The 18,310-nt window shown below is 50.4% G+C and overlaps 1 protein-coding gene across 2 annotated transcripts in view; it reads right to left on the reverse strand.

Annotated features, from left to right (window-relative positions):
- Nucleotides 1-18,310, reverse strand: part of STX1A (syntaxin 1A) — a 912,703-nt gene that overhangs the window by 126,523 nt on the left and 767,870 nt on the right. For both annotated transcript variants that reach the window (XR_014980056.1, XM_085649675.1), the window contains exon 6: nt 5,631-5,739. Coding sequence is in view for 1 of the 2 variants with exons in the window: in XM_085649675.1 (XP_085505801.1) it covers nt 5,631-5,739 (109 nt within the window). In the remaining variant the exon portion in view is untranslated. The remainder of the gene's footprint in view (nt 1-5,630; nt 5,740-18,310) is intronic.

Genomic DNA, 18,310 nt, shown 5'->3' on the forward strand with positions numbered 1-18,310 from the left:
AACACTCTGGAGTCCTTCACACCATACGGAATGACCTGGCTTCAGTTCAAGGGAAATTTTGCGATATTGATACAGATTTACACTCTTGCAGGAGTTTTGGGAGGTCGCTGCTAGGGAAGTGGCCTATCAGGGCACACCAGTATAGTGAAGGTGAGAGGCCAGGCTGCAACTTGGCTCCCTCCACCACACTACATATATAAAGAGCCTTTAGCATGCTGATAGCTCACTCATCACTAACACTGCACCCATTAAAGACGAGTTTACCTCATATTATAGACAACTATACACTTCCTGGTTGGGCAAAGCCAACTCCGCCCTGGCTGATTACTTGTCTGACATAGCCATGGTCTTTCTTGTTTCTGCCATTACATGTGAAGACATTTCGCAAACCATTGATGGTTTGAGCGGTTCGAAGGCTCCTGGGCTGGATGGGTGTGCAGGGACCTTCTACAAAACGTACAAGATATTATTGGTCTCACCCCTTTTGGAGGTTTATGCAGAATCTCTTGAGCTCGGAGTAGTCCCTCCCTCCACCCCAACTTGCGCGAAGCCATAATTATTCTACTATTAAAGCCAAACAAGTTTCTCTAAATGTGTACGTCCTACAGACCATTATCGCTCCTCAACCATGACAATAAAATCTTGGCCAAAGTCAGCCACTCAACTTTTTGTCCTCATGGACCGTATAATTTCTCCCATGCAGTCTGGGTTTGTTCCTCATTGCTCCACATCCATTAACCTCCGCACGCTTTTCGCAGTACTCAATCAAATCTCTCCTTCTCTTTCTGCAGTGGTCACCATGCTGGAAGCTGATAAAGCGTTCTACTCTGAGTGGTTATTCCTCCATGCTACATTAACTAACCTGGGCATCCCCAATAGCTTTCAGAACTTTATTATGTTACTCTCTACAACTCCTGATGCACGCCTTCAAATCATGGTACCCTCTCCAAGCCATTTTCATTTATCAAGAGGCACCCGACAGGACTGTCCGCTCTCCCCCATCTTAATTATGGACCCCTTGGTCCACCATTTACCAGGAACAAAACTTGGAGAGGAGCCTTTGTTTTAACCAAGGGCCATTTTTACCCTGTCTTTAGGCTGATGACATATTGCTATTTGTCTGAGAACCAGCTTCCAGTCTCTGCCCTATAATAAAGGAGGTGGTGCGCTTTGCGACATTTTCTGGACTGATAATAAACTGGAGCAAGTCGGAGCCGTTCCCTCTGACGGACGCCACTGTACCTTGCGACCTTGAATACCCCTTGAAATTGTGCACGGCCTTCCCTAAATATTTAGGCATCTTTTTACACAGAGATAGATAGCACTGAGGTGACAACTAAATTACGGCCCTGCGATTGATAGACGCACAACACAGATAGAGCACTGGATTGAATTACCATTGGCAATGGCCAGACACATTGCTATCATGAAAATGGTGGTACTCCCACGTTTCTTTTTAAAAGAAATATTCCCATTGCTTTAACCAATAGCTGAACTCCAACTGTAGTACTTAGTTGCCCAAGCTCACTTTGCTTTTATGCAGGATACCTTACCTCAAACCCGAAAGAGCTCAGGCACCTGACCTTCCTCTTTCCTCTACTCTCCCACAGGGGCTTCCTCAGAATCCTACTGAGATACAGACTTTTTCCATGGCCTGCTGGGCTCGGTCCGAACTGCTGTGCTACTTTAAACAATAATTCATGGCTTCCACTCACACGTGAACGCTTGGTACGTCGGGCCTTGATTCACATCAGCTTCATGTTGTGAGCGACTTATTTGACGGTGGGACCCTTAGGCCTGTATCTACTTCGACAGTTGGGGGTGCCTTTACACATAGGGATAGCTTTTGCTTCCATCGTTAGCACAGCACGCTATGGGATGTCCTGCCTGCTTTTCCTGAGGAACCTATGGACTTTCCCTCTCATACACTAGTTATTGCCACTTGCGATAATTGCGGACTGATATCTCATCTTTATCATACTTCTTTGCAAATGCGCCCTACTGGCATGGTGAGGTCAAGGGCTGTATGGGAATGTGACATAGGATATTCCATTCCTGATGCTACCTGAGATTATTGCTGTATGCAAACTAAACTTGTTTCAAACAACCATTGTTACAAATTATTGCACTACAAATTTCTTCATCGGGCATACACAACCCCGCAGGCCCTTGCCCGTTTTGATCCCACTAGACCACACCACTGTGGCAAGTATAAAGCAAAACAGGACAAGTTTGCACAACTATCTTGGAATTGTACAGTGATCCAATTCCTTTGTGGGGAGATTTACTACGCGCTGTCTCTTATGGTAATACAACCCCTTGACCTGGACCTATTCATTGCCTTGCTGGGCTATGTTAAAACCATACCCCCTGTACAGCGCTTCACTGCCATTGCACTGATTTTGGCTAAAAGTCAGGTGGCATTTCATTGGGGCAGCACCGCCCACCCTGCTCTGCCATCTTGGCTGAAAGATATGTCCCACTGTGACAACACTAGACAACTCTACGCTTCACTACAGCCTATACCTTCTAGACCTAGGGACATATGGCAGCCACTTAGAGAATATCTCTTAACTGTAGACCAGGATGGGGACCATGGTGTGAGGCGCAGTGCATTCTCTACTGGAGCTGGGACATAGTCGTTAGGTAGGTGACCCCTCATCTGCATTGCATTGATTTTGATGTGTCGTATTATTCTTGATGTGCTCGTTTTTTTTGTTTTACATTTGCCTCCCTGCCATTGCTTTTCCCTCTTCCTTTGTTTTTTACCCTCCCATCTACATGCATTCTGTTTACATTCTTTGATGTGTCTTGCTTTTTGTTTGTTAATAATTGAGTTGTAGCATCTGTACTTTTTTGGATTGCAAAATGATAAATAAAGTTTTTAAAAACAATACATTAGTGATAACTTTTTGAGGTACATGGTTGTCACACCTGCAACCTTCAAGCTTGCCAGTGCTACAAACTGAGTGGGAAAGTCTGTGTTTTCCGATCTAAATTGGTCCTTTTAGAAAACATGCGCGTTGTGGCAAATAGGATACCTGACCGTAGGGATTGCAAATATGGCTTCACTTTTACTCTTTCATTAGGAGAGTTGAGACGTCTCACCATGAGTGAAGTGAGTAGTTTGTTAACACTTAATTGCCATCCCTCATTTCCACTCACTATCCATAGACTGGCATCTTGGGTTAGTCTCCCTCTCTCCCAACAATCCAGCTTCAAACCAAAACCATTATGGGCCTCTAACTTAAATTCTATAAGTGGAACTCATTACCAGCTGGCCCCACAATTCCTCTTGTATTTAATTCTACTGGGTTTCACTTTGTCCGTTAGTCGGAGGACCAGGGACTCTACATCTTACCCATTACCAACCATAAAGTCTCAGTAGCTATACTTTGATGTGTCTCTGGCTTCTAAGGCCAAATTACTCTCCCCTCAGTGAATCGTGAGCCTCTGCAAATGTAATCTAATGTTGCTCTGGTTGGAAGACCATCCGTGAATTTAATATACCCCCATATGTTATGTACCTTAAGATAACCAACTACTTGGAAATGCAATGCAGCCCTCACCCTTGTTTCTTTTCTCCTAGCCCACTTCCACTATGAGCCTTCAGTCATCAGGTTGCTTACTCTCAGTTGTTGACTTCCCAAACACTTTAATGATAGCTCCTTTTTCTTTCCATGCCTAGTCCTGTCTCATTCCAAAACATTTTCTGTCCTAGCTGCCTCAAAAAGCCAGAGCATCTGTTTTCCAGAGAGACAGCTGTTTCTTTGCTGTTCATTTATACTTCAGCCTTATTGAGAAAATCCATGCACATATAATACTTTTTACAGTGAGGTCAGTGATTATAATGCAAAACTTTTGTCTATTGGTTGGCATAGGTGGTGTCAGTTTGTGACAGCAGAGCAGATGGCTGTCCATGACATACTTGTGATCCATCCTTCTGAAGAGTTCTTTCTTTGAGCATGTAAGACATCATTTTCACCAGTATGTGGTCGTTCAGAAGGCCTCCTGTTGTTCAGACTCATCATAAGAAGCCTTTAAATGCCCACAGAAAGATTCTTATTTCAACACTGCTTTGAAGAGGTTGTTGATAAACTCAAGGAGATCTTTGTTATCTTCTTTTAAAACTGCGTTCTCTGATGTCATTTCTTTGGATCCGTTGTCCAGGCCTTCACATTTCTCCATTCATTGTTTGTTTTATGGAGTGCATACCTTGAATCTCTCTTCTGAAGATGTTCTTCCCAATGTCCGTACCTAACTGTGTGAGGTGTTCAGTCATAAATGTTTGACATCCTACCCTCAATTGTACCCTTGTAAGCAGGATTCTCCAATGATCTGATAGTCTGATCTTTTTCCAGCATGACCTGTTTTGTTTCAGATAGACTGGCATGTCCACTGCATTTGACAGTATTTATGTCTCTGTTCCTGTCACACTCTCCAATGTCTATATATTATTTTTCTGCCTGGTTCTAGGTGTATTTCTAAAGATCACTCATTTTTTCAATGGAGCAGTCAATCTGTATACTGTGAAATGACTGCTTTTAGTACTGGCTGTTTGCAGAATTTGCTGCTCTTTCTAGCCCTCATTCAGCTTGTTTTCCAAAGATGCCTCTCCTTAATGGTGCCATCTCCAAACGGCCTCTATATCCAATTGATTTATTTTTTCCAGCTACCTGCCTGATACCCCCAGGTGTCCTCTACTGAGGCGGAAATTCACCAAGTATCTTCTTCCTTCTCAGTGAGATGCATCACCACTGGCCATGTCAGGGAGTGGAAGAGCCAAACAGGCCAGCAACAGAGGCAATCACTGCTTTGTGTTGCACACTCACTTTTTATGCTAGATGCTGATCCTTCTTTGCGGTCGCTTTTTCACCTTTTTTATCAGGCCACTATTTCAGTGTTCTCTGTGGCGGCATAGGCCCAAGCCTACTCCTATCCTCTTCCATGTCTTGACATCAACAACTCTACTAGTAGCCTAAACTCTTCAAGCCGTGCAAGTGGAGCAGAATCACCTATGCTCAAAGGGGATTAAGGCCGCAAGTTTCTCTGCTCAGTTTGCTTGTCAGTTCTGGGCGCTATTTTGCTTCTCTAAAGTGTGTGTGTGTCTCTCTGTGTTTTCAAACCCTAATGTGACTACTATGGTTCACCATAGCGGCTTCCTATATTTGCATGCTCCCCCACACTAAAGCAGCACAAAGAATTCACAGCTTATGTCTGTGCCAGGCCAGCTCAGGAGCGCTGCGTGGGCTCCTAAATGGCTCCAATCGTGGTCTGAAGATTCGAGGCTACCTTTGTGAGAAAAGATTAAAACTTGAGCTACTTACCATTCACATTGTAAAGCAAAAGAGTAGCAGCGGATAAAGCCAAATGGAACACCAGATGATAGCACAGACACGACCGGCCTTGGACCATTTAAGTTAAATTCACATTATGTCAATACTGGACACAACAGTTGCTTGTCGCTGAACCCGTTTGTGTCCTGGAAGTGCCTGGCTCTAGCCAAAATGATATCGTGAACCCTCTTGTTCGGTTTACAATCCATTTACAGCAACGGTGCACAGTCCACATTCTACCCCCTCAAATGCAAAGTGCCATAAGACAGGCTTGAAGAAGAACTTTCAACTCACTGATTTCCAGTTGCCTCTGGATCCTGCCCTTGCATCGTTCTCTGTAATCCGACTGCGTAGCATTATACTCGGACATCACTTCAACAAATTTACGTGACAACGTGGAATGCTGTAAAGTGGAGAGAAAACACAAGTAATGTAAATGTTTCCAAAATACATGTTGGAAGTTGTTGAAGACATAGATGTGATTAGAGCTAGAATCTAGATGTATGGATACAGACGTTCCAAACTAATAGCCCTAGTTTAACATCATGGACAGCTTCACTGGATTCATGACCATTAAATATCTCTGCCTTTCAGATGATTCTCATTTCACTTTTTTGGTAGAGAGAAAACTTTATTTACAATAAATTAAATAGAGCTTCTGGCATCATCTAAGCACACATTTAAGAGAACATCATACTGTTTTATTTGTTAAGTAGTCCTATTATTAAAGGAAACTGATTTAAAAAAGCATTAAAGATGGGTAGTTATTCCTAAATGAGGTAAAAGGACAATGCAACTGAAAGGCATCTATACATATCTGTAGCCATGCACTGCACTGGCAGGTATGTCACCTCAAGTCATTCATAGTTAGTATGAGGAAGAAGCCAGATTGCCTTCTCCTGAATAACAGTTATTGATTTCCATGGGAAGATGGGTGGGGTGCATAGGAATTCACTGAACAAAATGCAGGGTTGGATGACCGACATCCATAAGTTAAAATGCATCTTGAAAGAATGCACTTCAGCTATCGTCCAGCGATGATCACATGTACAGATAATATGGGATCAGGTCTACTGCAGTGAAAGCAACACCATTTTCACACTCAGAAGGTGAGTGCTGTCGCCACAGGTTCATCACCCAATATGGAAAGTACTTCAACAGCACCCACCCTTACTTCTCCCATTCCCACACCAACTGCTCACTAGTAGAGATGATAGATGCAAAGATATCTATAACTAGCTGGGAGAAACTTGCATTAGGAAAAGACCGCCCATAGGTTTCCTGTGGCAGGCCCTAGTCTCCTTGGAGCATGATTTCTAACCTATGCCAAGTTCTGGTTTCTCTCATCTTCAGCAATCTGCCAACGTTTCCCTCATTCTATTCCCTCCTGCTAGATCTTCCTGCCAGTCAGATGACTAGGACAGGTTACCGACAACAGACTACATATAGCCCTTATGGGTTTTTGGAATTTGAAAACCTCTGTGAAAAATGCTGGAATGCGAGTTTTAAACATGATTTAGAGATGACATCTTTGTAAAATGTTGGACTTTGATTGCCAAAAATATTTAAAAGGTGGCGTTTTGTGAGTTTTTAATAAGTCTGAAAAATGCAGATCGTTGATTGTTAAACATTTACTAAGGGTAAGTAATTGGCAAAAAGATGCTCGCCAACAGAATTGTTCATTCCTCAAATATCTAATTCACTGAGATAACAGAATATGTTAACAGACGTTTCTGCTATCTCACATGCACAACACTGGACCGATATTATGCATTTGGCAAAGCAAGGCGTCCCAAAATAAAAACACACTCCTGGCACATACTAAAAGCTCCGATACAACTGACATCATTAAAATGTTCACCCAAACAACTGCGCAGAAAACACACTTTAAAGTAATATATTCAGGAATATGAATGCTTTTAGAAAAATAAGGGACTCATTTCTAGTTTGGCACTCAGTCGTAACGTTGACGGAGTACCCTCTCCAAACTCAGGGTCCGTCCCCCTAATTTAGCAGCAGGTGGACCAAAACTATGTCGCCGACGGTGCCGACTCTGCCTCTGTTTCGGATATATTCCTCCGATGGCCTGATGGAGTACTGAGATTTGGAGGTTAGCCATCCGACAGCCCGCCCTCCCACCTTAGACTGGGTGACTGGATGTCATTTTTTTGCTGGCTGATACTGCCAGATGAAACCTGAGTAGGACTCTTTTTTCATTTGAACTCTCTGTGAATGGCTGAAAATGCCCCCAATGGTATTCAGTGAGTCGTTCTGGGGGGAGTAGACAGCTGTCCCAAGCACCAGTGCCTGCTCTCCCCAAGAGGACAGCTTCCACTTTGCAAATGTGGTACCATATCAAGGTTTGTGACCACAAGTGTAGTCACAAATCTTGGATACACTGCATACTGACTTGCAAAGGCGTAGGAGGTGTCCATTACATGCACCCTGTCCATTGCAATTCACTATGGGTCACAAAGTACAGTTTATTCCTTGTGACACACTATTATGCACTTGCACAGCCAGTGAGTTTGAAAAAAAAGTCGGATTTGCATCTACAAGATAGTTGTGTACATCTGGCAATTGCAATCGCTTTGCCCATTTGTTGGAGGGAGGCCCGCCGGGTAGTCGGGGAGACTATTCCGGCACCTTCCTACCGCAAAGTTATAGCGGAGCGCCGCTGAGAAGCCTCCTCGGGGAGGTCTTTCTCCTATGATCGTACTAGGCCCAGTAACACCACCACACAGGACTCAATAGTAGTTGCGAGATTAGATTCTTCATCGGCAGTAATACGTGCAATATTTACAGAGGGATCGAGGGATCCTGTCAGAGTCTCAGTGTTCGTTCAAGAGGATAGGGTAGCGGGACAGTCTTAGTGCCAGCCAGGCACGGGAGGGCTCTGCGCCAGACCTTGGATGCTGGTCTCAGAGCGGCTCGGACGTGGAGAGCCGCGACGGCGTCTGCAGGGCTCGGATGGTAGTTCCGCTTAGGTCGAGCCGCGACGAGGTCAGCTGGGCTCTGGTGGTAGGTCCGCTTCGGTCGAGCCGCGACACGGTCAGCAGGGCTCTGGTGGTAGGTCCGCTTCGGTCGAGCCGTGACGAGGTCAGCTGGGCTCTGGTGGTAGGTCCGCTTCGGTCGAGCCGCGACGAGGTCAGCTGGGCTCTGGTGGTAAGGTTCAACAAGGTCGGGCCGCGACAGCGTCAGCAGGGCCCCAAAGGTTCGTGAAGGTCTTTAAGCACGGTGGAGCCGCGACGTCGTCAGCAGGGCTCAAGGGTTGGTTCCGGGTGAGTCTTCTTCGTAGGGTCAGCCGCGATCCGATCAGCAGGGCTCTTGACTCCAGGATACAACTACTGCCCTGTTGTCGGGTCGCCCCAGATATAGGACGAGAGCCCTTTGATGTCAGGACCCGTGCGCCCGGAGGGGGCGGAGAGGACGGGTAGGGGGCGGCCAGACGCCCAGCAGGAGAGGCGCCAGGCCCCAGAGAGCTGTGGGGTGATCACACCCAGGTGTGGAGAGACGGTAGGGGGTCCCATCGATACTGCCCTCCGCCGAGAGTGGGAAGGGCTCACGTGGTATCCCTCGAGCCAGGGGTTGGCGTCTCGATGTCGGGCCTCGCTGGGACCGAGGCCGGGTAGAGCAGGGTCATACAGGTGGTCACGTGGAGCGACGTGCAATCCAAGATGGAGGAGCCCCGATGTGCATGGGACCTCGTGCGGCTTAGCGCGGGGAAACAGGACCACGCCACGAGGCCGGCTCCCACACGCGTCCCCCCCAGCTGAAGGCAGGGAGAGTCACCCATCTTCTTGGGGGTTCTCCTCGCCGAGGCGGAAGAATCGGGACAGGCCGTCAGCATTGGCGTGGTCGTTGCCGGGCCGGTGTTCAACAGTGAAGTCCATCCCTTGTAGCGAGATGGACCAGCGTAACAGCTTGGGGTTCTTGCCCCGCATTTGCATGAGCCACCGCAAGGGCCGGTGGTCAGTCTGAACCCTGAAGTGGGCACCGAAAAGGTAGGGCCGGAGCTTCTTGACCGATCTGGCACTTGCTGGCCTTAATTGTGAGGCCGGCTCTTTGGAGAGCGGCCAGGACTTCCCCAAGGTGTCCTAGGTGCGCGGCCCAGTGGTCGCTGAAGACAGCAATGTCATCGAGGTAGGCCGCGCTGAAGGCTTCGAGACCGGCCAGGACCTTATTTACCAGCCTCTGAAAGGTCGCTGGGGCGTTCTTCATGCCGAAGGGCATCACCCAGAAGTGGTAGTGGCCGTCGGGGGTAGAGAAAGCTGATCGTTCTTGTGCGCCGGGAGTGAGCTTGATCTGCCAGTACCCGGCAGTGAGATCAAAGGTGCTTCGGTAGCGGGCGGCCCCTAAGCGATCAATCAGCTCATCGGCTCGTGGCAAAGGGTGGGCATCGGTCTTGGTAACTGCGTTCAGGCCCCGGTAGTCGACACAGAATCTGAGTTCGGGGGCCGTGCCGGGGGCGGCGGCCTTCGGCACCAAGACTACCGGGCTGGCCCACGGGCTGTCGGAAGGCTCGATGACTCCGAGGGCGAGCATCTTGGCTACCTCGGTCTTTATGCAGGCCCGGACTCGGTCAGGCACTCTATAAGCATGGTGTCGTACAGGGGAGCTATCCCCCGTGTCCACGTCGTGGACGCACCAGGGGGTTACCCCGGGCGTGAGAGAAAAGAGGGCAGCGAAGGGTTGCAGTAGCTTCTGGCAATCATGGCGCTGTTCTGGTGTCAGGGTGGCGGAGAGGTGGACGCCCTCCAAGGAGCCGTCTTGGCTCGAGGACCCCAGGAGGTCTGGTAGGGGCTCGGAGTCACTTTCACCCCCATCGTCGGTAGCCAGTAGTAAGCTTAGTTCAGTTCGGGCAAAATGGGGCTTGAGCCGGTTGGCGTGCAGGACCCTGCGGGGGTTCCTCGGAGACTCCATATCGACCAGGTACGTGACGGGGCTCTTCCTCTCAACTATCTTGAAGGGCCCGGTCCACTTGTCCTGCAGGGCGCAGGGGTCCACGGGTGACATGACCCAGACTTGCTGGCCCGGCTCAAACTCGACGGCTGAGGCATTCTCGTCATACCAGCGTTTCATATCTTCTTGGCTGGCTTCAAGGTTGGCTTCTGCCAGGGCACGGAACTTTCGAGTCTGGTTCCGCAAGGTCAGGAGGTACCGGTAGACGTCGGGCGGGGCACTCTGGACGTTCGCCTCCCAACCCTCCTTGACCAGGCTGAGGGGCCCTCGGACGGGGTGCCCATACAACAGTTCGAAGGGGCTGAAGCCCAGGGAATTCTGGGGTACCTCCCGGTAGGCGAACAGGAGGCAGGGCAACAGGACATCCCATCTCCTCCTGAGGGGCTCTTCCAGGCCCTTGATCATCCCCTTCAGGGTTCGGTTGAACCGCTCGACCAGTCCGTTCCCCTGGGGGTGGTAAGGGGTGGTGAATTTATAGGTGACCCCACATTGTTGCCAGAGGGATCTCATGTACTTCGAGATAAAGTTCGTCCCCCTGTCGCTCACCACTTCTCGGGGGAACCCCACCCTGGAGAAGATGCCCATCAGGGCCCGGCCCACCACTGGAGCGGTCACAGTTCGGAGGGGAACAGCTTCTGGGTACCGGGTGGCGTGGTCGACCAGTACCAGGATGAAGCGGTGCCCCAGGGCGGTCCGGGGGTCGAGGGGCCCCACGATGTCTATCCCCACTCGTTCGAACGGGGCGTGGACGGCTGGAAATGGTTGCAGGGGGGCTTTCACGCGTCCCCCAGTCTTCCCGCTAGCTTGGCAGGTCGGGCAGGACCGGCAGTGCTGGTCCACGTCTCGTCTCATTCGGGGCCAATAGAAATGGGTCACGAGGCGGCTGTACGTCTTGTCCCGCCCGAGATGTCTGGCGAGGGCCACGTCATGTGCCAGGTTCAAGAGGAATTCTCGAAATCGGTGGGGGACCACCAGCACCCGGCTGGCCCCTAGTTCGGCGACTTTCTGCTCGCTATACAATAAGTCATTGTCCCAATAGACCCAGTGGGTTCCCGAGGGGTCCCCCGCAGCCTGGGCGGCCGCCTGCTGTCGGGCCCCCTCGAGGGACGGGCAGCCCTTCTGTTCTTGCTGGAATTGTTCACGGGTGGGGCCCCCGTCGTGGCGCCACTGGGCCAGCTCGGGGATCTCGCTGAGGGAAGCGGCCTCGTTGGAAGAAAGTTCGGAGGGCCCGGCCTCCTCGTCAGGTTCCTCCGGGCTGGAGGAGGTGGATGGTTCGGGGCCCGCCGGTTTGTCGGGGGCCGGGGCCGCAGCTGGCTGGACGGTCATGGACCGAGTGGTGGCGCAGGCCCACTCGGGTAGTCCTAGCATCCCCAGATGCTCTCGGCGCTCCACCTGGGCCCAGGGGGAGCTCTCTAGGTCGTTCCCCAGGAGGCAGTCCACCGGGGCGTCGTCGCGGACAGTCACTTTTAGGGTGCCGGACACTCCTCCCCACTCGGAGGGGATTCGGGCCATCCGGCACATGCTCTCGGTGTTGTCGGCGGTCCGGACAGGGCAGAGGACATGTGGTAGGATCTGTTCGGGGGTCACCAGATGGCAGCGGACAGCGGTCACACTGGCCCCAGTGTCCCGGAGGGCCTCGGCCCGTCGCCCATTGATGGTGACCCACTGTTGGTACTTCTGGGTGTTGCTTGGGATGGTGGCGCGGGGCACCATTTCTCGGGAGCCTAGGCATACAAGCGACATGGCGGCTGGTTCCCACTCGGGGGACCCGTCGTCGTGGTTCTCCTCCTCGTCCTCTCCCTCCCCCAGGGCTGCGGCGGCAATTTGTCGGGGAGGTGGCCCCGTGGTCCCGTTCCGTCGGTTCACGGGGCAAGCCGGGTCACTTGCATAATGGCCGGTCTGTTGGCATCCGAAGCAGGTTACTGTCGGTCGGGGTCCAGACCGGGCGATAGGGGTCCCTCTTCGGCCCTGGGTCGGGGAAGCGGGGTTGGTTGTTTGCCCTCGTGGCGGACTTCTGGGCGGTCCAGCTGGGAATTCTCGACTGCGGTGGGACCCCCCTCCCCCGCCGCGCTGGCGGGGAGGTCCCGTGGTGCTCCGTTGGTAGTCCCCCACGGGGTTCCGGGGGACCCGGGTGTTGACCCATCGGTCCGCTTCGGCGGCGAGCTTCCGGGGCTCGGTCAGTTTACTGTCCAGGAGGTGTTGCCTTAGTTCCACAAAGCAGTTGTTGGCGAGGTGCTCCCAGACAATGAGGTCGAATAGTTCGTTATATGAGGTGACCTTGCTCCCTTTGATCCATCCCTCCAACGCTCGGCTGAAGAAGTCCACGTATTCGACCCATGTGGTACCGGGGATCTTCTTGCAGTCCCGGAAGCGTTGCCGGTACATCTCGGCCGACAGTCCGTAGCGTGTGAGAAGGGCTTCCTTCATGTGGTCGTACGAGGTCATCACTGCGTCGGGGAGTTGCAGCAGGGTATCCCGTCCCTCGCTGAGGAACCTCCCCCATAGGCCGGCGCCCCAATCCTTCCGGGGTACCCGATGGGAGGTCATGGCGACTTCGTACGCTCGGAACCATTGCTGGATGTCGTCATTTTTATAGTACTCCTTGACGACATCCTTGGGGATGTGAACCTTTGGCTCGGTCGGGGGCAGAGCGACCCGGGCTCCGGGGTTGCTGGTCTCCCCAGCTTTAGCTTTTAGTTCAAGTTCTTTAAGGCTCCTCTCGTGCTCGAGGGTTAGCCGTCTCTCCTCTAGCTCCCGATGCCTTTTCTTCTCCTCGATTTCTTCTTGTAGTCGTAGTTGCTCCAGGGCTATCTTTTTCTCCGCCAGTAGGAGCTCACCGTCCAGCCGGAGTCGGGCAAGATCCATTTCGTGTGTCCGGGCCCTTTCCCGTTCTCGTATCTCTTCGGGGGAAAGGCTGGTGTCTGGGATGGTTTGCTCCCCGTTTGTCGGGGCCGTGGTCGGCAGGTTTCCGTCCCGGGCCGAGGTCCCTTCGGCTCAGGGTGGAGGGGTCTCTGGTTCTGCCCAGGCTTTCAGGGCTTTCTGCATTTCCTCCTTGGTGCCCAATCCTGTGGTTGGGATCCCTTTGTCTTTGCAGAATTGTTTGAGTTCCTTGTGGGTGTATTCCTCCAGTTTCTCCAACTGGAAGGTTGCGGTCATGGTTGCTTCTTGGCCATCCATGGTTCCTTTTTTCTCTTCTCGTCTGGTCAGGTAGTGGTTGCGTTACTGGCTTGTACGATTGCGTTTGCTCGGATCCCGCCGCTGGCCACCAAATGTTGGAGGGAGGCCCGCCGGGTAGTCGGGGAGACTATTCCGGCACCTTCCTACCGCAAAGTTATAGCCGAGCGCCGCTGAGAAGCCTCCTCGGGGAGGTCTTTCTCCTATGATCGTACTAGGCCCAGTAACACCACCACACAGTAGTTGCGAGATTAGATTCTTTATCGGCAGTAATACGTGCAATATTTACAGAGGGATCGAGGGATCCTGTCAGAGTCTCAGTGTTTGTTCAAGAGGATAGGGTAGCGGGACAGTCTTAGTGCCAGCCAGGCACGGGAGGGCTCTGCGCCAGACCTTGGATGCTGGTCTCAGAGCGGCTCGGACGTGGAGAGCCGCGACGGCGTCTGCAGGGCTCGGATGGTAGTTCCGCTTAGGTCGAGCCGCAACACGGTCAGCAGGGCTCTGGTGGTAGGTCCGCTTCGGTCGAGCCGCGACGAGGTCAGCTGGGCTCTGGTGGTAAGGTTCAACAAGGTCGGGCCGCGACAGCGTCAGCAGGGCCCCAAAGGTTCGTGAAGGTCTTTAAGCACGGTGGAGCCGCGACGTCGTCAGCAGGGCTCAAGGGTTGGTTCCGGGTGAGTCTTCTTCGTAGGGTCAGCCGCGATCCGATCAGCAGGGCTCTCGACTCCAGGATACAACTACTGCCCTGTTGTCGGGTCGCCCCAGATATAGGATGAGAGCCCTTTGATGTCCGGACCCGTGCGCCCGGAGGGGGCGGAGAGGACGGGTAGGGGGCGGCCAGATGCCCAGCAGGAGAGGCGCCAGGCCCCAGAGAGCTGTGGGGTGATCACACCCAGGTGTGGAGAGACGGTAGGGGGTCCCATCGATACTGCCCTCCGCCGAGAGTGGGAAGGGCTCACGTGGTATCCCCCGAGCCAGGGGTTGGCGTCTCGATGTCGGGCCTCGCTGGGACCGAGGCCGGGTAGAGCAGGGTCATACAGGTGGTCACGTGGAGCGACGTGCAATCCAAGATGGAGGAGCCCCGATGTGCATGGGACCTCGTGCGGCTTAGCGCGGGGAAACAGGACCACGCCACGAGGCCGGCTCCCACACCATTTCTTACTCACTAGCTGAAAGTGTTGCTTCAGGGACAAACAAGGAGAGCGTGGTAAGCAAAAAGACATAGTCCATTTTATAAGAAGTAAAAGGTGCAGCTCCTCTTCATTGAGCAATGAAATTACCAGGTCTGATCTCGGTCTTGGTTTGACCACAAAATCTAGATGTCTTTATTATTCCCACTTGTGGCTGACTTCATGGTGCTCAAAGTTGCATCGTTCATATATCTTTGAGTACACCTCTCAAAAGTCAAGCACCCTTCGACAATGATGACTTTCTAGATGTCAAGGACCTCACCATCCTTCAGGGTGTCACCATCTTCAATGCTTCAAAGTCAATAACCCACAATCCAAAGAGCCTAGGTAAGGCTCAGTACTATGTTTATGTCTCCTTAACATCTGCAGATGTTGGCATAAGTGTTTGTTCCCATTCCTGTCCCGAAGGATGACATAGTTCCTCCACAGTTATACACAAACACCATTCTTACCCAAAGGAAGGTGAGCGACAACAACTTTAGAAGAAAGCCATTTTGGTTACTGCACCAATTTATACAGCTCTGCTACTTCTACAAGACAAAAGACACCACCAACACAAAGAGAAGAGGCATACTGATAACCGATCGAGAGATATTGGCTTACATAACTAATGCCACAGAAACCCAACTAAGAACAGCTAAGAGTCGCCATGCCCAGCTGGGACTTACACCAGAAGAAATAGCACAAATGGCTGACTGGGGCCTTGACATAGCTTTCCCCATTCCCGAAAAATACCCACACGTATTAGTAGCAACATCGCCAACAAAGGAGGTTTACTCGGCGTTAAGGGGGACAGTGTGCAATCAACCAGAGACAAGCTCAGCTGTGGAGCCAAGACCTTACAACGCCAACAAGCTCACTCGATCAAAGGTCAGTCCACTACAGTGGGCCAAAGCACAGTGCCACGCAAGGCACTTGGAATGTTCCTGGAGGCCAGTCCCCACGACGGCACTTCTAACAGAATAAAGGCGGTTTATCACCTGAACAAGAATAGTAACAACACATATCTGTCCATCATATCGTGGAACGTCGCAGGGCTAAAAAGATTGCTTAGCTGCAACGCGGCATGCATGTACCTCCGAGCAAATGACATCCTGTGCCTACAAGAGACGTGGGCCACTGAACCCCTAATTTTCCCAGGCTTTTATGAGTTTCACACTGTAGCGATAAAACGTAACATCTTTGGGAGAGCAGCTGGTGGGCTCTCAATTTTTATCAATCATGCTCGTAAAATAGAGGTAACATTAACAACTTGCAAGCAGTACTGATCTGCAGATTTAAAAGTAACAATATCTCAATCCGTCTTTTGATAATTAATTGTTATGTTAACCCCGCCACTTGGCAAAAAAAGCAAGCACTAAAAACATTACCAACAAAAATGGATCATCTTATTAATAAATATGCCTCACACTTTCCAATCATTCTAGGGGACATGAACACCAGGGAGTTGGGATACGTAAAAAGGGATCTTCCAAACAAAACAGAATCGGCTTCTCTGCAATGGCTTCTTTTCTCGCAATACATGGTTTCCGCCCACTCCATCAAAAAAGCGGTGGACCCTCTCTGGCATCCTTTTCCCACCTTCAGGGATAAGTCAACAATCGATTACATCTTTATCTCTTTGAACCTGCTAATATATTTTAACGACATCAAAGTGGGAAACAGGGATGACAGTGATCACAGACCACTGAGGGTATCTCTTGATCTAAATGGGAAATCCGCGAAACAACCGGGAACATTGGGTACCTCAACTGGAGAAGAGCACCATTTAGTATTGAGCAGAATAAAATGGACCACAAATCTAGGTCCAAAACTCTTGAAGTGGATCACACACAAAGAGTCGAGCCAAACTGTTAGAAGTTTGGCATCCCCCTTGGAGTTCTGGAAAGCACCACTTGAGGAACTAAAAAACGTTCTCGGACGGGTCACTGGTAGCCCTAAAGCACTGGACTCCTATCCACAAAGCCTATCATTACAACTAAAACCAAGGGCCCTAGCGCAAACCAAGCGGAGTCTTTCAAAGGCCTTGAAGGCAAGAAGAATAGGAGCTACAAATCCCCACATATTGGAAACAAAAGTGCTTCGCAGGGAACACAGGAAGAAAATATGGGAAATCCGATCAAAGAAAATCGAGACAGAGTGGCTGAAAATATTTAACCTTTTCAAAGAAAAGGGTCACATCCAACTTTGGAGATATATCAGACAACAGAGCCACACCGATCAGAGCAAGGAAAACGGGATGGCAGCCTCCGAGTGGGTCAAATATGCAAAGCTACTGTATACAACACAGCAGAACACGACTGACACCCAAATACAACAAACCCCTCCCATAAAGATGGCAAAACCCCAGCTATCACGGAGGTTGAGATAACCAACCTGATCAAAAAAATGAGGTCAGGCGGGGTGCCGGGTCCCAATGGAATTCCAGCGGCAGTGTTTAAAGTCATATACGGATTCTGGGCGGATCAGTTAACACCACTTTTTAAGTATGCATTTGAAACTTCCACCGTTCCATCATCGTGGAAAGGCTCAATACTCTTCCCGATTCACAAAAAAGGGGACCGCACAAAACCCGAAAACTATCGGCTTGTCGCTCTATTAGAGATAGAAGCAAAAGCATATGCCAGAGTATTGCTGAAGGAACTAGAAACCTGGGTAAAAGATCATAATATTCTTCCATTCTTCCAAACTGGTTTCAGGCCCCAAAGCTCCACCATAGACAACATTTTAGCACTGGGACACTTGTCACTACGCGTGACCCAGCCATCACAACCGCCTTTGTTTTGCTGTTTCTTGGATTACAGTGCAGCTTTTGACTGAGTCGACCGCGGGAAGCTATGGGGAAAACTTATCAACTGGGGCATTCCTCAAAAACTGTTAAAGGCAACAATTGCTCTCTACAAAGGAACCTGGGTGCGTATTAAAACCAGCCAAACGTCAGTAACAACTAAGGTTCCAACCAACAATGACCTCAAACAAGGGTGTGTTCTTTACTTTTTAATATCTACACAGTCAACTTGGGAAAAGACCTGGAGGGGGCAAATCTACTTATACCAAAGCTGGGGAACGTGCGGCTCCAAATTCTCCAATATGCCGATGACCTTGTTATCATGGATCACACTAGGACAGGCCTACAAAAAGCCTTAGAAGCGCTGCACAGATTTAATCAAAAGAATAACCTGCTGGTGAATCAGGAGAAGACCAGAATAATAATCTTTGGGAAGTACCATCGAAAGAAGACAGTTCAATGGCGCCTAGGTGATCTGCAAATCAGAACCTGCAAAAGCTATAAATATCTGGGTCTCAGACTTTCGGAAGGGGCCAAACCATCAGCACACTTGAAACATTTAAGAAGTAAGGGGGCCGGTATTATCTGTAGCCTGAGAAGTCTCAACCCAAGACTACATAGCCCGACTGCTGAACCTATCTTTAAAGTCTTAAAAGCAAAAGTATTGCCCTCCATCAACTACGGCCACCCAATCTTTCCTGGTGCTCTCACTAACTTCCTCATGAGCCACCAAATCTCAGTATACAAGAAAGTATTAGGTATTCCACGGCAGGCCAGGAAATGAAATGAAATGAAATGAAAAAGGAATTTGCTAAAGCGCACTGCTGCCAAGCGGCTTCCTGGCGCTGACACCTCGTCCAGAC

The sequence above is a fragment of the Triturus cristatus genome, chromosome 3_2, assembly GCF_964204655.1.
Source record: "Triturus cristatus chromosome 3_2, aTriCri1.1, whole genome shotgun sequence".
NCBI lineage: Eukaryota > Metazoa > Chordata > Amphibia > Caudata > Salamandridae > Triturus > Triturus cristatus.